The following is an 18859-nucleotide window of genomic DNA, read 5'->3' as shown; positions in this document are numbered from 1 at the left end:
CTAAAGAAGCAAACTATCATTTCCTCAAGGATTCACCTGTAACCAAATGGATAAAAATTGCTCCTCAGTGGTTTTTCACAGCCTGCCAGTGCATATCCCTGACTGTTGGAGGCTCCCGGGGGGAGGAGAGCACTTACATCACAAGATGCTGATGGACCACACCACTGAGTTACTGCTGGAGCTGCTCCTTGAAAGACTCATTTAGCAACGTGGAAAAGGTTCTCCTGTTTCTTGTGGGAACTGTTAAACCAGCCTGGCACCGAGATAAGGAGAAATAATAATAAACCGACCGACCCGTTTCTGCAGCAGAACCCTCAGCGGGTGTTTCTACGAGGATATTCAAACCTGAGAGCAGTGTGACAGATCTGGCATTGATTTTGTTTTTTAAAAAGAAAAGCAGCATCACTGCTGATATTTTTCCTCTCAAAGTGGTGATTCTGGGAAAGGGCTTGTAGGAACGAGTGCCTGTTCTACTGGGTTAACTCTTAGAACAACTGAAGAAGGTCAAAATTTACAGGAATCCCCCAACCCAGAAAGCTGCAACTCCCCCACGGTAGCGTGGTTTGTTCTGGGTTTCTTTGTTCTGGTTTTCTGTTCTGCTTTGACACCCACAGCCAGGATGTTCACAGTGCTTCCAGGCCTGTCCTGGTGGTTTGAGCAGAGGTACTGAATTTGCATTAAAATCTGAGGTGGAGTAAGTCAACGAGTCTGAGGTCTTAAAGCATCTGGGAAATCCTAAAAAAAAAAAAAGAAGTCTGAAGAGCTGTGTTAAGGTGCAGGAGCCAGATCTGCTGTTGGTAAAGCTGGAGGGGGCAGTTTTGAATTTCCAAACCAGTACATCCTCTCTGCTGACACGGAGAAACTTGTGCAACGCTGCAGGAGTAGGGCTGCCGGTAGAATCGCAGGGGCTGAGCACACCCATTTGGCTAGACACAACTCTAATGACACGAGCGATGTCTGGGGCGTATTTCTGACGTGTGCTTACAACTGACACTGGTTCCGTGGAGTTTTCTTGAGGTGTGCTCCCAGCTGTGAAAATAAGTGCCTCAAAACCAAACCTGCCCGAGCGGGTGCCCGCAAGCCTGCCTGCACAATGCGTCAGGGCAGGAGGGGTTGGGGTCGGCAGAGGTCTCAGCCCTACCGTCACCTCTGAGCTTCGGCTGAAGACGAGTGTGAGAGAGACCAGAATAACCCGTGCACTGTGTTCATCTGCAAGTAGCTGAGACTGAATTACTCAAAGGCACTCAGAACACCAAATAGAGATTTTCAGTAAAATACCTTGTGTTCAGAATGTCCTGCTTTACCGCAATAAATGCGTGCGATAATGAGTCCCTTTGTTTGGGCCTTTATTTAATTATTTGAGAGGCTGAGTAGAAGCGATGGCAGTGAAGCTGGCAGGGCACAGGGCTCAGCTCTGCGGCTCCTGGAGTGGGGCCCAAGCTGGGCTGTGCCACACATCGAAGGGCTGCCAGCAACGCAGCCTGCAAACTGCTCTGAAACCGAGAGGATTAAGCTTATTCTCCTGTGCTGTAACTGATTTACAAAACACCTTTGCCCCTTCCTAATCTGAGGAAGCTAGAATGATATTCTGGCCTGATTTAGAATTTTTGCGAGGCTGTTGCATCCATCGTTAGCTGTCACAGCACTGCAAAGCTCCCGGGGGCATCCCTGTCCCCATCTGGGTACCTGCAGGTAAAGCTCCTGGGATCTGCTTCTGCACGGCATAGCGGGAGCGACGCTGCAGTGGGGTGATCGAATTAAAACAATCTGCTTAAAAACACGCTGGAGAGCGAGGCTGGCTCTGTAATCTTTATCTGAGCTGAGCTGAGCAACACCTTCTTTTCAGAAATAAACCCTTTGAGGATGATGAGAAGGGACAGTGCTGGGACAGGAGGACACGCAGGGGGCCCGTGCTGCAGGCAGAGGGTTTTGAACGGGACCCTCAGCTCCGGTTTGTGTGCTCAGAGGTTTTGACCTGCACGTTTGCTGTTTAACAAACACCATATTTTGGCGCACGAACAGGTCTGAAATCCAGGATTGTATTACGGTGCGAAGGGGGATTCTCAGCTCGGAAGAGAAAAGAGGGGGAAAAGGCAAATAGCGACAGCGTGGAGCTGCCCGCGCGGCAGCGGGTGAGATGCTGCAGGCGCTGTGCCCGGCGCTGGGGCGATACGTTGAGGCTTTGCCAGCTCCCTGTCCCTGCCTCCACGACACCTCTCTCTGCTGCTGACAATATTGATGACTTCTATTAATTGCAGACTCAGAGAGTCTTTTTGTAGCCTAATTTTTCCTGTGTATTGCCTGTTTTCTGCAGTGGTCAGGTTATCCGGTGCATTGGCTCAGTAAAGGCTTAGCAGCCTTTTAAATGGGGTTTGTTGGTATTCAAGATCATTCTTAGTCAAAATCGGTATTAAATAAATCCTACCTGGAGAGGCTGGGAACAGCCAGGCAGGTCTGGTGGCTGTGCTCATCGAGCAGCTCCATCCGAGTGCTCTCATAAATTGCAGTTGGGCTCTTTTTGGTAGAAACTTGTTCAGAGTCTCCAACAGGAATATTCATATTTACAGGATCATTTTATTACACTTTGAGTATTGCTGCAAGTGCTTTTGGTGCACATTACTGCACAGAAATGACTGAAAAAAAAAAAAGTTTCAAAGTTAAAAAAGAGAACTTAATATTTTAACCACTTCCTGTTTTAGTTTCTGTTAAGCTTTTGGGTATTACCTACTGGCTCATCTTTTAAAATCACTCTTTGTTTTCTGTTTTGTTTTTTTTTTTTTCAGGAAATCCCAAAGGTGCTATGCTGACTCATGGGAACGTGGTTGCTGATTTTTCGGGCTTTTTGAAAGTGACGGAGGTGAATACCCTGGTCTAGAAAATGTTGCCATGTGCAGAGTGTGTGGGTTAAGCTGTGTCCCTGCACGGGCTGGAAATGCGCTCTTGCAGATAAGAGGTGAAATTTCTCTCACTCGGAGAGCCAAACCCATGGAGGTGGGGCATCAAATCCCCTTTCCAGCACTGGCTCCCTGGCTCTGTAGGGCACAAAGCGCTTCTGAGGAGCAAAGGTTGCTCCTGTAAATCAATTAATTAACTCCTTTTGAAGATTAGGAGAGCAAACAAACCCTGTACAGTTGCAGATGGCGCTTGACAAAGAGTACAGGGTCCACTTGTGCCCTTTGTGTCCCGTTGTGCTCACACAAGGGCCTCATTTATTTTAAAGCTCTCTGCATATAAGGTGTGTTTATATATAAGAACATAGATGGTTTTTACAAGAATGGTTAATTTCATTGATATTAAAGTATATCTCGGTTTCTGTTATACATATTTTTAAAAAAGCATAGTGCTGGCCAAGTACCTGTATAATGTTTCATGCAGTGTGTGAACATGTGTTTAGAAACCATATAGGAAGCAGAATTGCTTTAGCACAACATAATAAGGGTTTTATACAGCTTGTACCTAACAAATATAAAGAATCTATATTTTTGTAGTAAACAGGCAAATCTATAAAGTAGCGACGTACACACAGGATGGACAGCGTTACCTTACGCCCCTCGCTGGTCTTCCCGATGATGCTGAAAATACTGCAGTCTTATTATCTTAATCCCTGAACTTTCTGAGATTTCCAGACTACTGTTGCAAAGAAACTTGGACACGTGGTGTGAGAAATCCCACTGAACTCACGTGCTCAAGTATTTGCAGGGTTGTGACTCCAGTAATTTGCAGCACGAAATGCCAAACCCTCGGGCTTGGCGGAGCTTTCGCTGGGCTCAGGAGCAGCGGGATGCACAAGGGGAAGCTGACGTGTAGGTACGTCTTCAAAGGGCAGGAGTATTTATTTTGGAGGAGAACTAATTTAGAAAGAGCTTGAGGGAACTTGGCATCTTCCAGGCTTGGCCCACGGAAATGAATTTAGTGTTTGCAGACGGCAAGGGGACTCTGATTAATCTTGAAGGTATCAGACTGAGACCTAAGTCTGGTGTGAGTAGTTGTAAATTCAATAGTTTCAGTCACCAGAGCGCTGCTGGTGAGAGTGTAAATGCCTGTAGCCCATCCACACGATCAGGGTAAAGTCTAACCACAGTAATGAAAGCGAAATACGTGAAAGTAGTATAAATAAACAAAATAAAAATACCTAAAGCTGAGAAGATTTCTGTTTACATACTCCTGTGCCAGTTTTGCTTAGTTCAGTGATTTTTTGTAAATGGAATATTTTTTGAAGTGAACCTAGCGCTTTATTATAAGGTTGTTCTCAAATGCCAAGAAAACTGTTTTTTACGTTTAACTGGACAACTGTGCCCACTGTGAAATACTATTCAATAGCATCATTTTGGTCTGATTTAAAAGCAAATCATTTATTTTATTGTCTGAGCACTTAAAGCAGTATAAGAAAAAAAAAAATCAGCATAGCTAGTGATGCTAATGGTTTTACATTACTGTGCTTGCAGAAAAACGAGGCCAATTTGAAATCATGTATAAATAGATCAGCAGGCCCTAACAGCTTCATTCAGACCGATACATAAACTAATATGAAACGGGATGCTGAAAACACCCACGTGGTCAATCCTGTTTGACTTCACTAGGTAATGGTTGGGAGGGCATACCCAAATCTGACTTGCCCAGATTTAACTGCAATAAAATATTCCCCGAGGAAGAAACTCCCGTGTCTCCATCCACCGCCGTGTCCCAGGTCACGGACTATCGATTCTGTCACAGCAGTGGAGATGCAAAGTGGGTATAAACTGCTAATACCGTGAGCTAATAGATTTTATACCCATTTTCCACTAACCACTGGCCTTGGTGCAAGTTATTGGGTAATCATGCTTTCAGTTTTTCTAATCCATAATATTATGACAAGCCTTACCCTTGGAAATGCAGGTAGAAAGGCTATTTTTCTTTTGGGCATGGATCAGGTAAGGCTCTCAGGGCCTTTGTTTATTCCAGCCTGCAAGACAGAGTTAAAACCTTGGCAAACTGAAGACTTTGGTCACTTGTATTTTTTGCACAATTTGTCCAGCCTTCTTTTCCCCACTGCACCTGTCTGTGGGGCAGTGATAATGCCCATAGAATCACATTTTAATCACTTAGAATGATGAGAAACACTAACAGAAATCATTAATTTTTGCAGCTGAAAAAAAAAATCATTAATTTTTCCAACATATTCTGACTCAAATCATTGATTAACCTAAGGAAAAGAGAAAAAAAAAATAATCTATAGCTTTGACTCTTACTGTGAATCTCTGATGGGCCCTGTGCCGTATGGAAAGATGATGTCGAGCCCCGCTGATTTCCAGGAGGTTCCTGCAGGTCTGCACAAGCTGAGAGTGCAAACCGTGGTCTCAGCACCTCCATGTAGAAAGCAGAGAATAAAAATTGGGTTCTCTGTCCGGGTGAGCCCCCGTTTCCAGCGTGAGCTGTGTGGTTCGGGTATGCCTTCTGCCATGGAGAGACCTCTCCATTGCCCTCTGTGTACATCTCCGTGCTCTTTACTCCTCCTGCTAACTGAGCTTCATTGACGCTGTGGCTTAACGCTTCACTTCGTATGCTGTTCCCTTCCTCTCTTGACAATCTTTACCCTTTTGCTCCTCTGGTGCCATTTTTCTTTTTATTGTTTTATGACTTTCTTGTTGTCTTCCTGTCAGTGTTTCTTTCCTTTCTGTCTCCCATGCCCTTCACCTGCAGAAAGTGATCTTTCCGAGACAGGACGATGTGCTCATCTCCTTCCTGCCTCTGGCTCACATGTTTGAAAGAGTTATACAGGTAAGAAACCTGCCTGAACTGACGAGGCCTCGTGGGGCTCCTTGTGTTTTCTTCCAGAGTCAGTGGTCTCCTACTTGTGAGGATGTACACATTTCCTATTTGCCTTTAGCACACATGTTTGAGAGAATGGTACAGGTAAGGTCCTAGTGTCAGTGGAAATCATCTTTTTCCACAAAAAAAAAAAAAAAAAAAAAGAATAAAATACTAAATAACCAGCGATATCTTGTAGCACTAAAAAAGCTTGTACTCCAGAAGTGCCACGTGCATAACACCAGGGCCCGGCCTCTGGTCTCGGTGACATGGCCGTGAGTCCAGAGCGATGCCAGGAGAGTTCCCCAAGCTCTCTGGCCCTTCGGCAACGAGCAGAAACTGCTACCTGCACGATTCCAGGGGCAGCTTTTCGAAGCACTCTAGGATCAGGTATCACGGGAGTAAAAAGAATTTATTGCATAAATTAAGTGGGTCTGCAAAAAACCTTGCAGACACGGAAAAAAGAGGAAACTGAGATCATGGTGTGACACACGTGATCCTCCTGGCAGGGCGGCGTTTGTGGGGCATTAACTGGAAGCCCTGGAAATAATGGCAGATAGAAAGTGCTAACTCGTGCCAGCCCGCAGAACTGACTTTTCACATCTCTTTCTGGAAAGGCAGGTGCTCCTCGGAGCTGCAGGCGGGGGGTTAGGGAAGTCAAGTGAGACGATCACATCGGGCCTCCTGGCCTGAGAAGCTGCGACCTGAAAACTGAGCCAATATGTGAAGATTGGAGCTGGATTCAGTTGCAGCTCTGTACTTTCTCAGCGAGGACTGTTTTGGGCTGAAAGCGTACTTTGTGAGTCAGACAAGCATCTGAATGTAAGCCTCCTTCTTCCTAGTAACATCTGTGCCAGAAATAATATATTCTGCCCTACTAAAAAACTTGCAAATTGGAAGGGAAAGTTCATGAAAGATTTGGAGAATCACAGCCCAGCCTTTCTTCACTTGTAAGGCAAGTTGGCCAGTATGCCACCACTATTCAGGCAAACTGCTTTGCCCCCAGGCAAGAATATAATTATTAAGAAGGCATCTGATGGTGGAAAAAAAGTCAGAGGCATTTGAAATAATCTCATTTCACAAGATGCTGCCGTACTGAAAGGGGCAGGCCTCCAAAGGATGTTCAGGTTTATCCTTCTTGCTAAAAAAAAAAAAGCTCATTAATATAAAGATTTTTTTCAAAAGGGCTAAAAAGTGATTTTCAAAAGCATTCAGAACAGCAAGCACTGCATCAACTTCCCTAAATTTTGCCAACATTATTAGTTCCTGGAACTTACAGTTAAAACTATACAGACACATTCTTTAAAGCTAAAAATTTCTAGTAGTTATTAATAATTCCCAGTGAGCGCACTGATTACATTTTGATTATGTTTCCCCGGGGTTTTTTTGGTTGTTTTTTTTTGTTTGTTTTTAATTCATGTGCATGTGCAGCGTAAAACAGATTTGGCAGTGTGATGTTTGTTAAACCCACATCACATGTATAAAATTCCTGTGGTTTCAGTTGATGGAGAGACAGTCTCTAACTGGTTGACAGAGCAGTGAGAGCACTCGGGTTAGTATTACAGATTTTTAGGAGTACCACTGAAAGATTTAAGTGTCTCTTCAGGAATTTTAAATTGTTTTAGTTATTTAAGGGAGCTGATGTTCCTAGTCTAGCCCTTTCAGAGGAAAGTGAGCGCGCTGGTCCAGGCTCAGGCAGGCTGGGCTCAGCTCCCGGCGCCGCGGGCGCTTTGCTGAGGACGCCTTCTGCTTGTGCTCTAGGAGCAGGGCAGTGCTGCTGGTCTGCAAACGCTGTGATCAAATACCAGTTTTACCAAGTTAGTGACTAATCCTCCGCGGGGTTACTGACTACCAGAGCCACTGCCTCGGCTGCCCGTCGGCTCATCGTGGGCGCCTGCCCTGCCCCATCCGCCACATCCAGCTCCATTCTGACCCGACTGAAGTGGCCTGTTTTCTCTCCAAGTACAAAACTTCAGGATCTGTAGTTTCTCTAGAAGTAAAGCACCTTTTATGAAGTGGGCTTGCTCTTTCCGGGATACAGGATCAGGCACTGTATTGCTAACGTAGTCTATGTTGTTGTATTTAAACAAGACTAAAGTATTAACATCTAAAAATCGGCTGCTGCTCAGTATGTTTTACAGCATTTCTTAATATGCATTTCTTTATTGACAGTAGGTCCTCGTGCTTTGAGCTGCTGTGGTAGGTCTGGGCTTCAGAGGAGAAGTTCAGATCCAAAATGTGACCGTAACTCGGACTTCTCCATCCCCGTATGCAGGGGATGAAGGGAAATCCCTTCTAAAAGCTTTGGTTCCTTGTTCTTCCAGAAACGGTGGCCAATTTGGTCAACGCTGAATTGCCCATTCTGATAAATGCCCAGAACTATCTCTAGATTTCTATTTAATGCAAAATTTATGGTTACTTTTACACACATTTCTAAAGCCCCGTTTTTGCCTACTTTAGTAGAATTTCAGGAAAGGCACTTCCGCGCTTGGGAGGGGTGCTCTGCCATGGGAATTAAAAGCAAAGGGGTTACATGTGTTCCTTTTTCTTCCCATCAGTCTGTAGTATACTGCCATGGCGGGCGAATCGGGTTCTTTCAAGGAGATATTCGTCTCTTGTCTGACGACATGAAAGCGTTGCGCCCAACCATCTTCCCCGTCGTGCCGCGGCTGCTAAACAGAATGTATGATAAGGTGAGTTTAATTTTGCTTCTTTTGTAATAACAAAGTTTATGTCCCTTTAGGATTTGTGTGAAAGAATTCCCGTAGTCATGGAGATTTTCTTCCCTACTGCAAACACATTCTTACCCTGTGTAACTGTTCCAATCCCTACGTCTGTGTTACGCTGATTTACACGGACTGCAGACGTGGCCATTGCGTGTTAATATGAAATCCCTCTGTATTAACCCCTTACCCCGCTCTCACTGAGGTCACTAGTGACGTTTCCAGAGACAAGGGATCTTTTTCATCACGGAAACGCCAGTCAAACCCGGATGCACTAGGACTTTTTGTGCCCTTCAACTAGTTTTGGAACTTGAATCTCTCTTTTTGCTGACAATGAGAGCTGAAAATCAGGAATTGCAAAAAGACCGTGAGGATTTAGGCAGTGTAAATGTGAGGTTGGCTTTTGGATCTAGAAATCTTCAAAACTAAGAGGTGGTCTTGAAAGGTATTTAAGACAGGCATGTCTGGTCATCATGTTAAATCTGTTTGACCAGCTGGGAATATTTATTCCTCAGAAGACTTATCCTCTAAAGAAGAGCTTAAGCACAAGCTACTGATACAATTTTTCCCCAAGGTCAGGGCTGTTGGATCAGGGGTTCTGGTGCCTCATTAGAGGGTTGGGCACTGGGGGTTTCTTCTTTGTGCAGATGTAGTTTGTGCTGGTGTCCGATTAAGCTGAAGTAAACGCAGCCCCCATCACCTCATCAGCCAGCGCTGACACCTGCTCTAGTATTCAAGCTGCTCATTCCTAGTGGCTCATATTGCATGATTTCACTGAATCCTATCGCGGAAATCATGCAGAAATAGCAGTCATGTAAATCTAGTCAAAGCCTACACCATCATCCCTTTTTTTTTTTTTTTCCCCCCAAAGGAACAGCATGTACAATAATGAATGGAGTGAAACAAACCCCTCTATTTTATTTTCTTTTTTAACCCCCCCTAACAAAGCCCTAGTCTTATTTAACTGTACTGCTCCTGTAACTCTGCCCTACCTGGCACTGGCTGAACTGTATGGCTGTAATTGTAAGAACAGCTTTTGATGTTTCCTCTCTCTCGGGTGCCGCGCTGCCTGTCGCCCCGCGCTCCCACAGATCTTCAGCCAGGCAGACACGTCCCTCAAACGCTGGATTCTGGAATTTGCTGCAAGACGGAAAAAGGCTGAAGTTCGAAACGGGATTATTAGAAATGACAGTTTGTGGGATAAACTTTTCTTTAATAAAATACAGGTGAGCAATTTAAGAAGCGAGTCTAAAGTCAAAGAACTGTCGTTTCTTCTAGCAGTGACTGGTTTTCCTCAAAGTCACTGTGGTCTGCTTGCCTCGGGATGAGCTGTGGGCAGTTGCTACTCATTAGCCAACAGCAGACAGAGAAAAATTGAAGAAGGAAATGGAGCACAGGTTGTTGTTCCGCTAACTTCTGCATTCACTTTCACCACATTTATTTTCATTTATGTATTTATTTTTAAACACCATGCATAAGACACCCAAATTTCAATTCTGTTAGGGATAGTTTCCCAGAGGGGAAGGGAGAAACACAAGGCAAAGACGACTTTTGCCACATCCCTCCTTCAGCAGCACTGAGAAATCACCTATTTGCAGAATATTGCCTATTTTTTGCAGCTTGGGGATACCAGCTGTGCCCCTGCACTGGCACCAAGGAGGGATGTGATACAGGGCGAAGGCACTTGCCCTCTGCCAGGTGAAGTTGCCCAGAGCAGGGCTGGAGCCTCTGGCACAAGGGCTGCTGTCACCTCCTTTGTTATTTGGGTGCTCTGCCTTGGGGGGACTGGGTGCCTGTGCCCCACAGGTAAATGGTTTTTCCCTGCTCATGCCCAGCGATGGGCTGGGGATTTGCATCAAACCTACTCCCCTCTCCTGCCGGTGGGGATGGAATTCAGGAAGATGGTGAGGAAAAGAGGAGTCACGGATCAAAGAGATGTTGCTCCAAAGTTTTCTGCATATTCTCTACAGATACGATTGGATTTAGGGTCAGGTTTCAGTTGGGCATATTCAAAACTGCTTTTTTTCCCTAGGAAAACAAGAATAAGGGTGTAGAGAAAAATGCATCATGATTTAACAAGAGGGAGAAGAAATGAGAATGCCCTGGTGTGTGCCACACATCTCCTCAATAAAAAAAAAAAAAAAAAAAAAAAAAGATTTAATTCGCTTTAAACCAGGTTTTTTGGACTCCGTACTACTCCAGGAGGCTCTGATTACTTTTTTTTTTTTTTTTAAATTGGATGACTTATCTGGAGACGTGCCACTTTATTTTTAACTGAAGAAACTGACTGTACTTTTCATCTGTGGATTAGTTGTCCTCGGTGTGCAAAGATAGCAGAGTTCACCCGGCGCTGCCGGGAGCGCAGACACGAGGCAAGCCAGGCTGCATATTGATTCAGGATCTGGCGAGACTGGCAGGCTCAAGCAGGACTTGTTTTCTTTCTGTGATGGGTTTTCTTTTTGCTTTTAGAATAAGAAAGAGGAAATGAAGCGGGGGAGAAAGAAGTAAAAAGCGATGCGGGAATTGATGTAATACCCTCCCGAATTATTTGAAGGTCATCTGCCTTAAAAAAGGGAGAGCATTATTTTAGATGGCTTTGGGAGCCAATTCCTTAGAAACAACGAGGTGCAAATAAGCAAAGAAAACCGGAGGGGGTGCAAATAAGCAAAACCTGTCCCCCTCGCAGGTAGAAATTATTTGTATATGCTCATTATAATTTATATGTCTGTATATTTTATATAAATTCCTATAATATATATGTAATATATAAACATTTCTATATTTTTATATGCTCATTATAATTTCTACCTCTATATATTTTATATAAATTACTATAATATATATGTAATATTAAAAATTTTCTATAATTTAATATGCTTATTATAATTTCTATGTCTATATATTTTATATACATTTCTATAATATATATGTAATACATAAAAATGGCTATAATTTTATATGTTCATTATATTTTCTATTTCTATATATTTTATATACATTTCTATAATATATATGTAATACATAAAAATGTCTATAATTTTATATGTTCATTATATTTTCTATTTCTATATATTTTATGTACATTTCTATAATATATATGTAATATATATTTTTCTGTAATTTTTATAGGTTTATAATTTCTATTTCTATGTATTTTATATAATTTTCTATAGCATAGATGCAATATATATATTTTCTATAATTTTTATATGCTTATTATAATTTCTACCTGCGAGGGGGACAGTTTTTGCTAATTATCTTTATAGTTATAGTTTTATCTATATATATTTATATATTTTATAGCTACAGATATTTTTTTAACTGGCTTTTTATCCATAAGGAAAGATTTAGAGCCCGTTCATCTTCCCATAGCATGGCTGCATCTATTCTAGGGAGCCTTTTGTGCAGCGCTCACGGGCGCTGCTGGTTTTGCCATCTGTAGTCATTTGTGATGCTTTCTTCTCTTCTCTTCTCTCCTGGCACCAAACAGGCCAGTCTCGGTGGGTGCGTTCGCATGATAGTAACGGGCGCTGCCCCTGCCTCTCCGACTGTCCTGGGCTTCCTCCGAGCGGCCCTCGGATGCCAGGTGGGCTCACGCGGCTGCTTGGAGGCGTTTATTTGCCGTTAGCGAGGAGACGCGCTGTGAGTAGGGAAGGAGATGGGTTAGAACCTCGGAACCGCTCTGCTCCCGCAGGCGTGGGGCTGGAGTGGGAATGACCAGGGTCCCTGGGAAGCGAGCAGCAGGCAAGAGCTGCTCCTGCTGCCAAAAAAGCAGCAGAGGCTCATCCCACCCACCTCTCAGCACTTAATTGAGTATGTGCAATTAATGGGTTTGTGCCCATTGTTACGTGAGGTTTATTCTACATACAAATAGAGAAGGATGATCTTCAGTGGCAGTTTAACCCACCTAAGACCTCCACTGCGTTATTTCTCTTTGACCAGGAAGTTGAGGGCGTCGTTCAAGAGCCTAAAATTAGGCAGAAAAGGAATTAAGAGGTGTATTTTCAAAATATTCCCCCCCCCAAACTACCTTTTCCCCCCCACTAATAAATTGCTCTCGTGGAGTAACATATTTCCTGACTCAAAAGCTAATTGCTGACCTTGTCTCCTCACAATTCTCAGCTCTACGGGGCCTGGTAATTCGTAGTCGTGTAAATGAAATTTTATATACAAATCCAGGGAAGTGTCCCCGTGTGCACTGCAGCTGGCAGGGTTAGCTCACAGGGCTGGGCAACAGAAGGCAATGCTGAGAATTTTATTCTGTAATAGTGAAATCGTCGATGCTGTTTTAAAGATCCCCATTTCTTTGTCAGGTTTATGAAGGTTATGGCCAAACAGAATGCACAGCTGGATGCACCTTTACGACCCCGGGTGACTGGACATCAGGTAACAATTTTCTTCCACCATTTTCAGAAAGAAAAGAAACACGTGTTTCTTTAGAAAATCCTGGAGTGTAACATCACTGGGTGTTACGCAACGTTCTCCGCCATACGAATAATTTTCTGCAAATGTAATGTTCTTGAAAGTATCATTAGTCCAGAATAAATCTCCAGGGATCAGATGTTGGGCACGTTTCCTTGCGGAGATTTGGAACTGTCCCTTGAGGTGTTATTTGTGACACTCTCACCTCTGCACTCCGGGCGCTGTGAGTCCTCTCTGGAGCACCGGAGGTGAATTTAAAACAATGTTTGTTAGAACAAAATGCTGGAAGAAAGGAAAGATTAATACATTCGTGTGCTTAGTGAGCGAACCCAGGTGCCGAACACAGATCCACCACTACTCAAAACTTTATATAGTTCAGGCTTCCAGAGCTTTTGTATCTTGAGAAAATCAGGTGAAAATTAGCACTAAGAAAGATTCAGTTAATACATACAAGTACTGTGGCTTAATTTATTCTTGATGTAATTAATCAGTATTCATGAAAATGTTTTGATATGGGTATCATACTCATTCAAATGAATACCAGTAGGAAACCTGGACACTGGGTATGAATGGGTCTGGCTACTTAAGCATTTCCTTCTTTCCAGCCCAGATTTTCCTTGGCTGGAGAAGAGCACATGCTTTTTCTCCCAGCACAAGTGCCCATCTCTTTGGTTTTTTTTCAAACCCAAAGCAGCCCCTTGCAGGTGCTGGGGTGTCCTGGGGCTCACTGCCTGCCGGTCCCGTGCCCTGCCCACACACCAGCACCGCATCCTCATCCTCGGTGCGCTTCCACCTGGCAAATCGAGACCTCGGCCCGCCAGAGCTACGGCACACCCAGCGCTGGGACACTGAGCTGGGACTCCTCTTCCCAGCCCGTCTTTCCTGGCGGCCGTTTCTGGGGGAAATAGGAAGTTTTTCACACCGCAGTGGTCAGCTACAGCAGACGTTGCCCTCACTTCACCTTTGGAGAAGGTTGACTTCTCTTTGGAGAAGGTTGCAACGTCGCTGCAGTTGGTACTGCCAGGTGATTAAAACGATGCGAGTCCAAAGCTTTGCGTGCTTTTATAATGAGTTAAGCTTAAAAAAGGGGTAGTCTCTTACAGGTAAGGGAGCCATGGTCTGTATTTTGGCACGTTTGAAAACAGGGTTTATATACAGCCAAATAGGAGCTTTGGGTATACAGTCTTCATAGTGCAAAACCTTAAATGAGGATTATTTCTGCACACAGCAAATGTATTTATTAATAATTATAATCAAATTATTTCTGCACACAGACACAGCTCTTGTGAGAACATGCAGTGTACCTACAAATATGCAAGCAACTAGTAATAAAATGCTAATTATTGTTTATAGGAGAGATGACAAATGACTTGATAACTTTGATTTCCAGGTCATGTAGGAGCCCCTTTGCCCTGTAACTTAATCAGATTGAAGGATGTGGAAGAGCTGAATTATTTTGCTTCCAAAGGAGAAGGAGAGGTAGCAAATCACATTTTTATATCAAATTCTCGCTAGTTAACACTGTATTAAGTAGTTATGTAGTTATTAGAAGCATTTTAGCTTTGTAAGGTGCATGGTTGCAGATGCATTTCATATTACGATCAGGAAGGGAAAAGTCAATTCAGCAAGAGAGCAGCAAAGCATTAATTAAAACAGGGCTGTGGCAGTACTTCCAGCCAGTGCCCTGCCTGATGACTTGAACAGCTGAGACTGAATTAATTAGTTCAGCTAAGAAGAGCTGAATTGCTGTGATATTTCTATATTGCACATAAATTAAACTTATTGAAGTAACTTTGGTTTTTTTAACTTCAAGCTGAATGCAAATCAACTTCAAGCAAATGAATTTTGCAATCCCGACTTTATATTTCCATTAGTTTGAAAAAAATCCATAGGTAATTTTATAACATGTTCTATTTCAGTTTCACAGAGCACGGTCATTAAATCAGCCTTTAAAATATTTCACTTTTTTTAGTGAAGAATAGTTAATTACTATTTAGCTTGTCAGTATTTACAGCAGAATAATAAAATAATTTATCAGCAATGCTGGCTGTTTTGCAGATATGTGTGAAAGGACCAAATGTTTTCAAAGGTTATCTGAAAGATGAAGAGAAGACAACTGAGGCGCTGGACCAGGAGGGCTGGCTTCACACTGGAGACATTGGGAAATGGTTACCTGTGCGTCCTGATCAGATGCTTAGTTCTTATGTCAATTGTATTATCTCGCGGAAATTTCCAAGTACTGAACTTAAATTTCCAAGCAGATCTGTCTTTACAAAGGATTAAGTTTATGTTTTGCAGAATAAGCTTGATATGTCCGTTGAAGCATTTTCTGGCAATTTAAAAGAGCTCTGTTAAAAGCAGACTGCTTACTGAATCTCTACGGTTAAATAACTTCTCTGGGAACTCTCATTTCTTTCTCCTAACAGAATGGAACTCTTAAAATTATTGATCGGAAAAAGCATATATTTAAACTTGCTCAGGGAGAATATATTGCACCGGAGAAGATAGAGAATATCTATATCCGCAGTGACCCTGTGGCCCAGATCTATGTCCATGGAGACAGCCTGCAGGTAAAAACGAAATTTTCAGAAAATCTTACTTTGTTCTTTGTAAACAGAAGACAGAGAGCTGGGCACGAACAGGGGGGATATGTGAGTAGGTCCTGGCACAGTTTTGCCCTGACGGCTCCCTCCTGCTCTGGAGCTGGCTGCCAGCCACGCGGGAGCTGAGCTGCTGGTGTGACCGAGGCAGCTTGGAGGATGTCGTGGCCAAAGCTCAAGGTTTACGTTAGCTTCGGCCTCACCCTTTGGGTCTCCAACGCTCTCCTTGGCCAGGTTGCCTGCGGTTAAGCCACATGAAGGCAAAGCCACCGCGGCTCCGTGAGCACTGCCTGCCCATTTTGACCAATCTTGTCCCGTTTTTGCCTTGCCCCTCTCCCCAGTTGCAGCCCCGTTCACTGTTTGCAGTTGCACCTGCGGTGAAGATGGTTAATTTGCATCTTTATACGAACACGCACAGCTTCAGGAACCATTGCAACTCATGCCTCTGCATTCGCTGGCCACAAACACGAGGCTTCCCCTGGCATCGGGGTTTGCCTGAGACTCAAAGGCCCACGAACGGCGTGTGTGTAAAAGATATGGGCTGCGTTCTGCTCTGGCTTATGCAAAATAGAAGTAATTAATTAATGTCCGAGCAGAACACAAACCCGACAGAAGGTGTTAAAATTATCAGCAAGTGCAGGAACAGTTACAGAGAACCATTTTAGCTGAGGAAAAAGCACAGACACCAAAATATACTTCACTGTGACATGTTAGAAAATTATTGACACGATTAAACAAGAATAACCACGTAGCAAATTCAACCAGTTTATGTATTTACCTCAGTGTAGGGCCTTAAATGTTGCTCAGCTTTTGCCTGCAGTTCTCCTTCTCCTTCACCTACAGGCCTTTCTGGTGGGAATTGTGGTGCCCGATTCCGAAGTTATGCCAGGCTGGGCAAAGAAAAGAGGGTTTGATGGAACATATGCAGAACTCTGTAAAAATAAGGTTTGTCCTCCTATCTGTCTGCAGTACAGACATTTTTTCACTGTAGCATAATCTAGTTAGAGTAAGTGTCTATTATTAATGAGCTCAGTGACAAGAATTATTTCCGCACTGGAAATTAAGCAGGGTTGACCTGGATACAGTGATGACTGATGGTAAAAGACCTCTGTCTTGCAGAGAACACCAGTACGGCCGTAGGAGAGGTTGTGTTTGTTTAGATGTCTTCGTTAAGGATCCCAGCCTTATTTACACATCTGTAGTACTGAGTAACCGACTTGGATCACATCCGTGAACACTGATGGTGCTGAATCATCCCACTGGTGTCTGTGGGAAATGATTCTGCATCTAAGTCTGGTAAATGGTCGGCAGATTGCAAATTTAAGCAGCTACGCCATAGATGTTTGAAAATATAACCTTACATTTCACACTGAGGAGAGAGTTAACATCACCGCACGTATGTTTAACGTTTGTACATTGCTTTAACAGGATGTTTGCTAATTATGTATTAACTAGCAATAAGGCGCTTGAACTTTACTCAGAAACATGTTTTCTTGATGAACAATTAATTGCATGTAAGGTTGACTCTGACGTTTCATGAGGAATTTGTGTGTTTTAACCCAGGAACTGCAGCAAGCGATAATGGAAGACATGGTACGGTTAGGTAAGGAGAGTGGACTTCACTCCTTTGAGCAGGTAAAATAAAACAATTAATACATTATTCAGTGTGGTCAGACAGGCAGTTTGTCCATTTTTACTGAACGGGGACTTGTCAGCATTTGTTCTGTTGCTACATATCCTTGTTGCGGCTGCACACAATGTTTCGAGAAAGAGCTTTTTTTGTTGGAAAGTTGTATTTGTTCCTTTGAAAAATACATACGCTGTGATTCTGCCTTCCACTCATGCTTGAAGTTTGAATCAAATTTAGTGAAAGTTTTGGGCGCAGAGGTAAAAATCTAATCCAGGGATGTGGATTAGAGGGGTCGAGATATAAGTGTCTGTAGGACTCTGACTCTTCTGCCACTGAACGCACTGTTAGGAAACTGGATCAGTAATTACCATTCTTATAACCGACCTAGGAAATGCTGCTGGTTTGTTTATTTTCAGCCCGTGCACTAATTCCTTTGTGGTGCTTCTGTAAATACTTCTGCAACAGAGCTACAAACACTTCGGAAGGACAGATCTGAAATCAACCATGGATTACACAGCATTAAAAACACAGTAATAAAGAAAATCTGACACATTGTAAAATGCCAAATGCTTATTTCTGTTATAATAATGAACATCTTAATCATAGAATCATACAATTCTATTATCATTACATATAATTAGCAAGGGCCTTTTTGCTTTTGTTTGGACTGTTTCTGGGTGGTAATTCTAATGAGTCATTCACCATATCTGAGCGCAGCAGAAGCACCATTAAACACAAACTTGTTATTCTTCATTTCGCAGTTACATATGCAAATGAAACGATAGTAAATAGAAATTAATTTAAAAATGAAATTCAATATACACATAATAAGTCTAGTTTGCTCCTGGTTTGTCGTAGTCTTCACAGTATGAAATATTCTCAAGTAATCCATTCTACCTGCAGTTCGTAATTAATAAATTATAGTGGGGAAAGCCTTGCCATCTTTCTACAAATTAAGGGCAAATTTTTCACATTTCAAAATCCCATCTCTTTTGCAATATGTAATCTTAAAACCAAACCTCGAGCCAGATATTGCGGCTAATGTTCCTGTGGGATGGGATCCCCTGGGTATGGAAGAACCACTCCTTCTCAACCCCGTCCTCGTCTGCAGCGCCGGAGGCCTGAGCTTGGCAACGACGACTCTGGCTTCTGTAAGCCACAGCTCCCAGGGCGCAGGCTCTGGAAGGCAGTGCAGCCAGCGGGGGGAGATTAACAGCACAAACACTGATTTTTGTGAAGGACGTCACTGGGGGAGGAACTGGACCACAATGCTTGCAGGGGAAAAATGAATCACATAGCTAATGGGAATTAAAAAATGGATTCTCAAGACTATATTCCTGCAACTCCCCGTCTAACAAAATGTAAACCACTCTGGGGAACCATGAAAGCAGCAGATGGCTGGGGAATTTTGTCTTAAATCGGTGGACTATGACCAGTCACGCAGCAGTTTTCTGCTTTCTCCCACACCAGCACTCCCACAAACGGACGGGAAGGCAAAGCTCGCTCCCATCTGTGCTGCCAGGCTCCCCGCTGCGCTCGCCGCCACCGCCGCTAACAAGGGCAGCCTTGTAAAATCCTGTTTGCCTAGGCTGAATGATGTTGTATCATTTTAATTAGCTAGTAAAACACCATCCATTCTTCTTTAAAGATGATCACTGCGTACACTCTTTGTGCCTGCAAAGCTTCGTGATAATTTT

The 18859-nt window shown here is 43.3% G+C and overlaps 1 protein-coding gene across 3 annotated transcripts in view; it reads left to right on the top strand.

Moving 5' to 3' along the window:
• ACSL6 (acyl-CoA synthetase long chain family member 6) overlaps nt 1-18859 on the top strand; it is a 60085-nt gene that overhangs the window by 35929 nt on the left and 5297 nt on the right. For all 3 annotated transcript variants that reach the window (XR_012634438.1, XM_074916544.1, XM_074916545.1), the window contains exons 10-20: nt 2784-2857; nt 5680-5757; nt 8346-8480; nt 9602-9736; nt 12001-12096; nt 12824-12896; nt 14323-14411; nt 14991-15107; nt 15359-15502; nt 16376-16477; nt 17096-17167. Coding sequence is in view for 2 of the 3 variants with exons in the window: in XM_074916544.1 (XP_074772645.1) it covers nt 2784-2857; nt 5680-5757; nt 8346-8480; nt 9602-9736; nt 12001-12096; nt 12824-12896; nt 14323-14411; nt 14991-15107; nt 15359-15502; nt 16376-16477; nt 17096-17167 (1115 nt within the window). In the remaining variant the exon portion in view is untranslated. The remainder of the gene's footprint in view (nt 1-2783; nt 2858-5679; nt 5758-8345; nt 8481-9601; nt 9737-12000; nt 12097-12823; nt 12897-14322; nt 14412-14990; nt 15108-15358; nt 15503-16375; nt 16478-17095; nt 17168-18859) is intronic.

The sequence above is a fragment of the Athene noctua genome, chromosome 12 (assembly GCF_965140245.1).
Source record: "Athene noctua chromosome 12, bAthNoc1.hap1.1, whole genome shotgun sequence".
NCBI lineage: Eukaryota > Metazoa > Chordata > Aves > Strigiformes > Strigidae > Athene > Athene noctua.
This window is presented reverse-complemented; position numbering and strand designations above follow the sequence as displayed.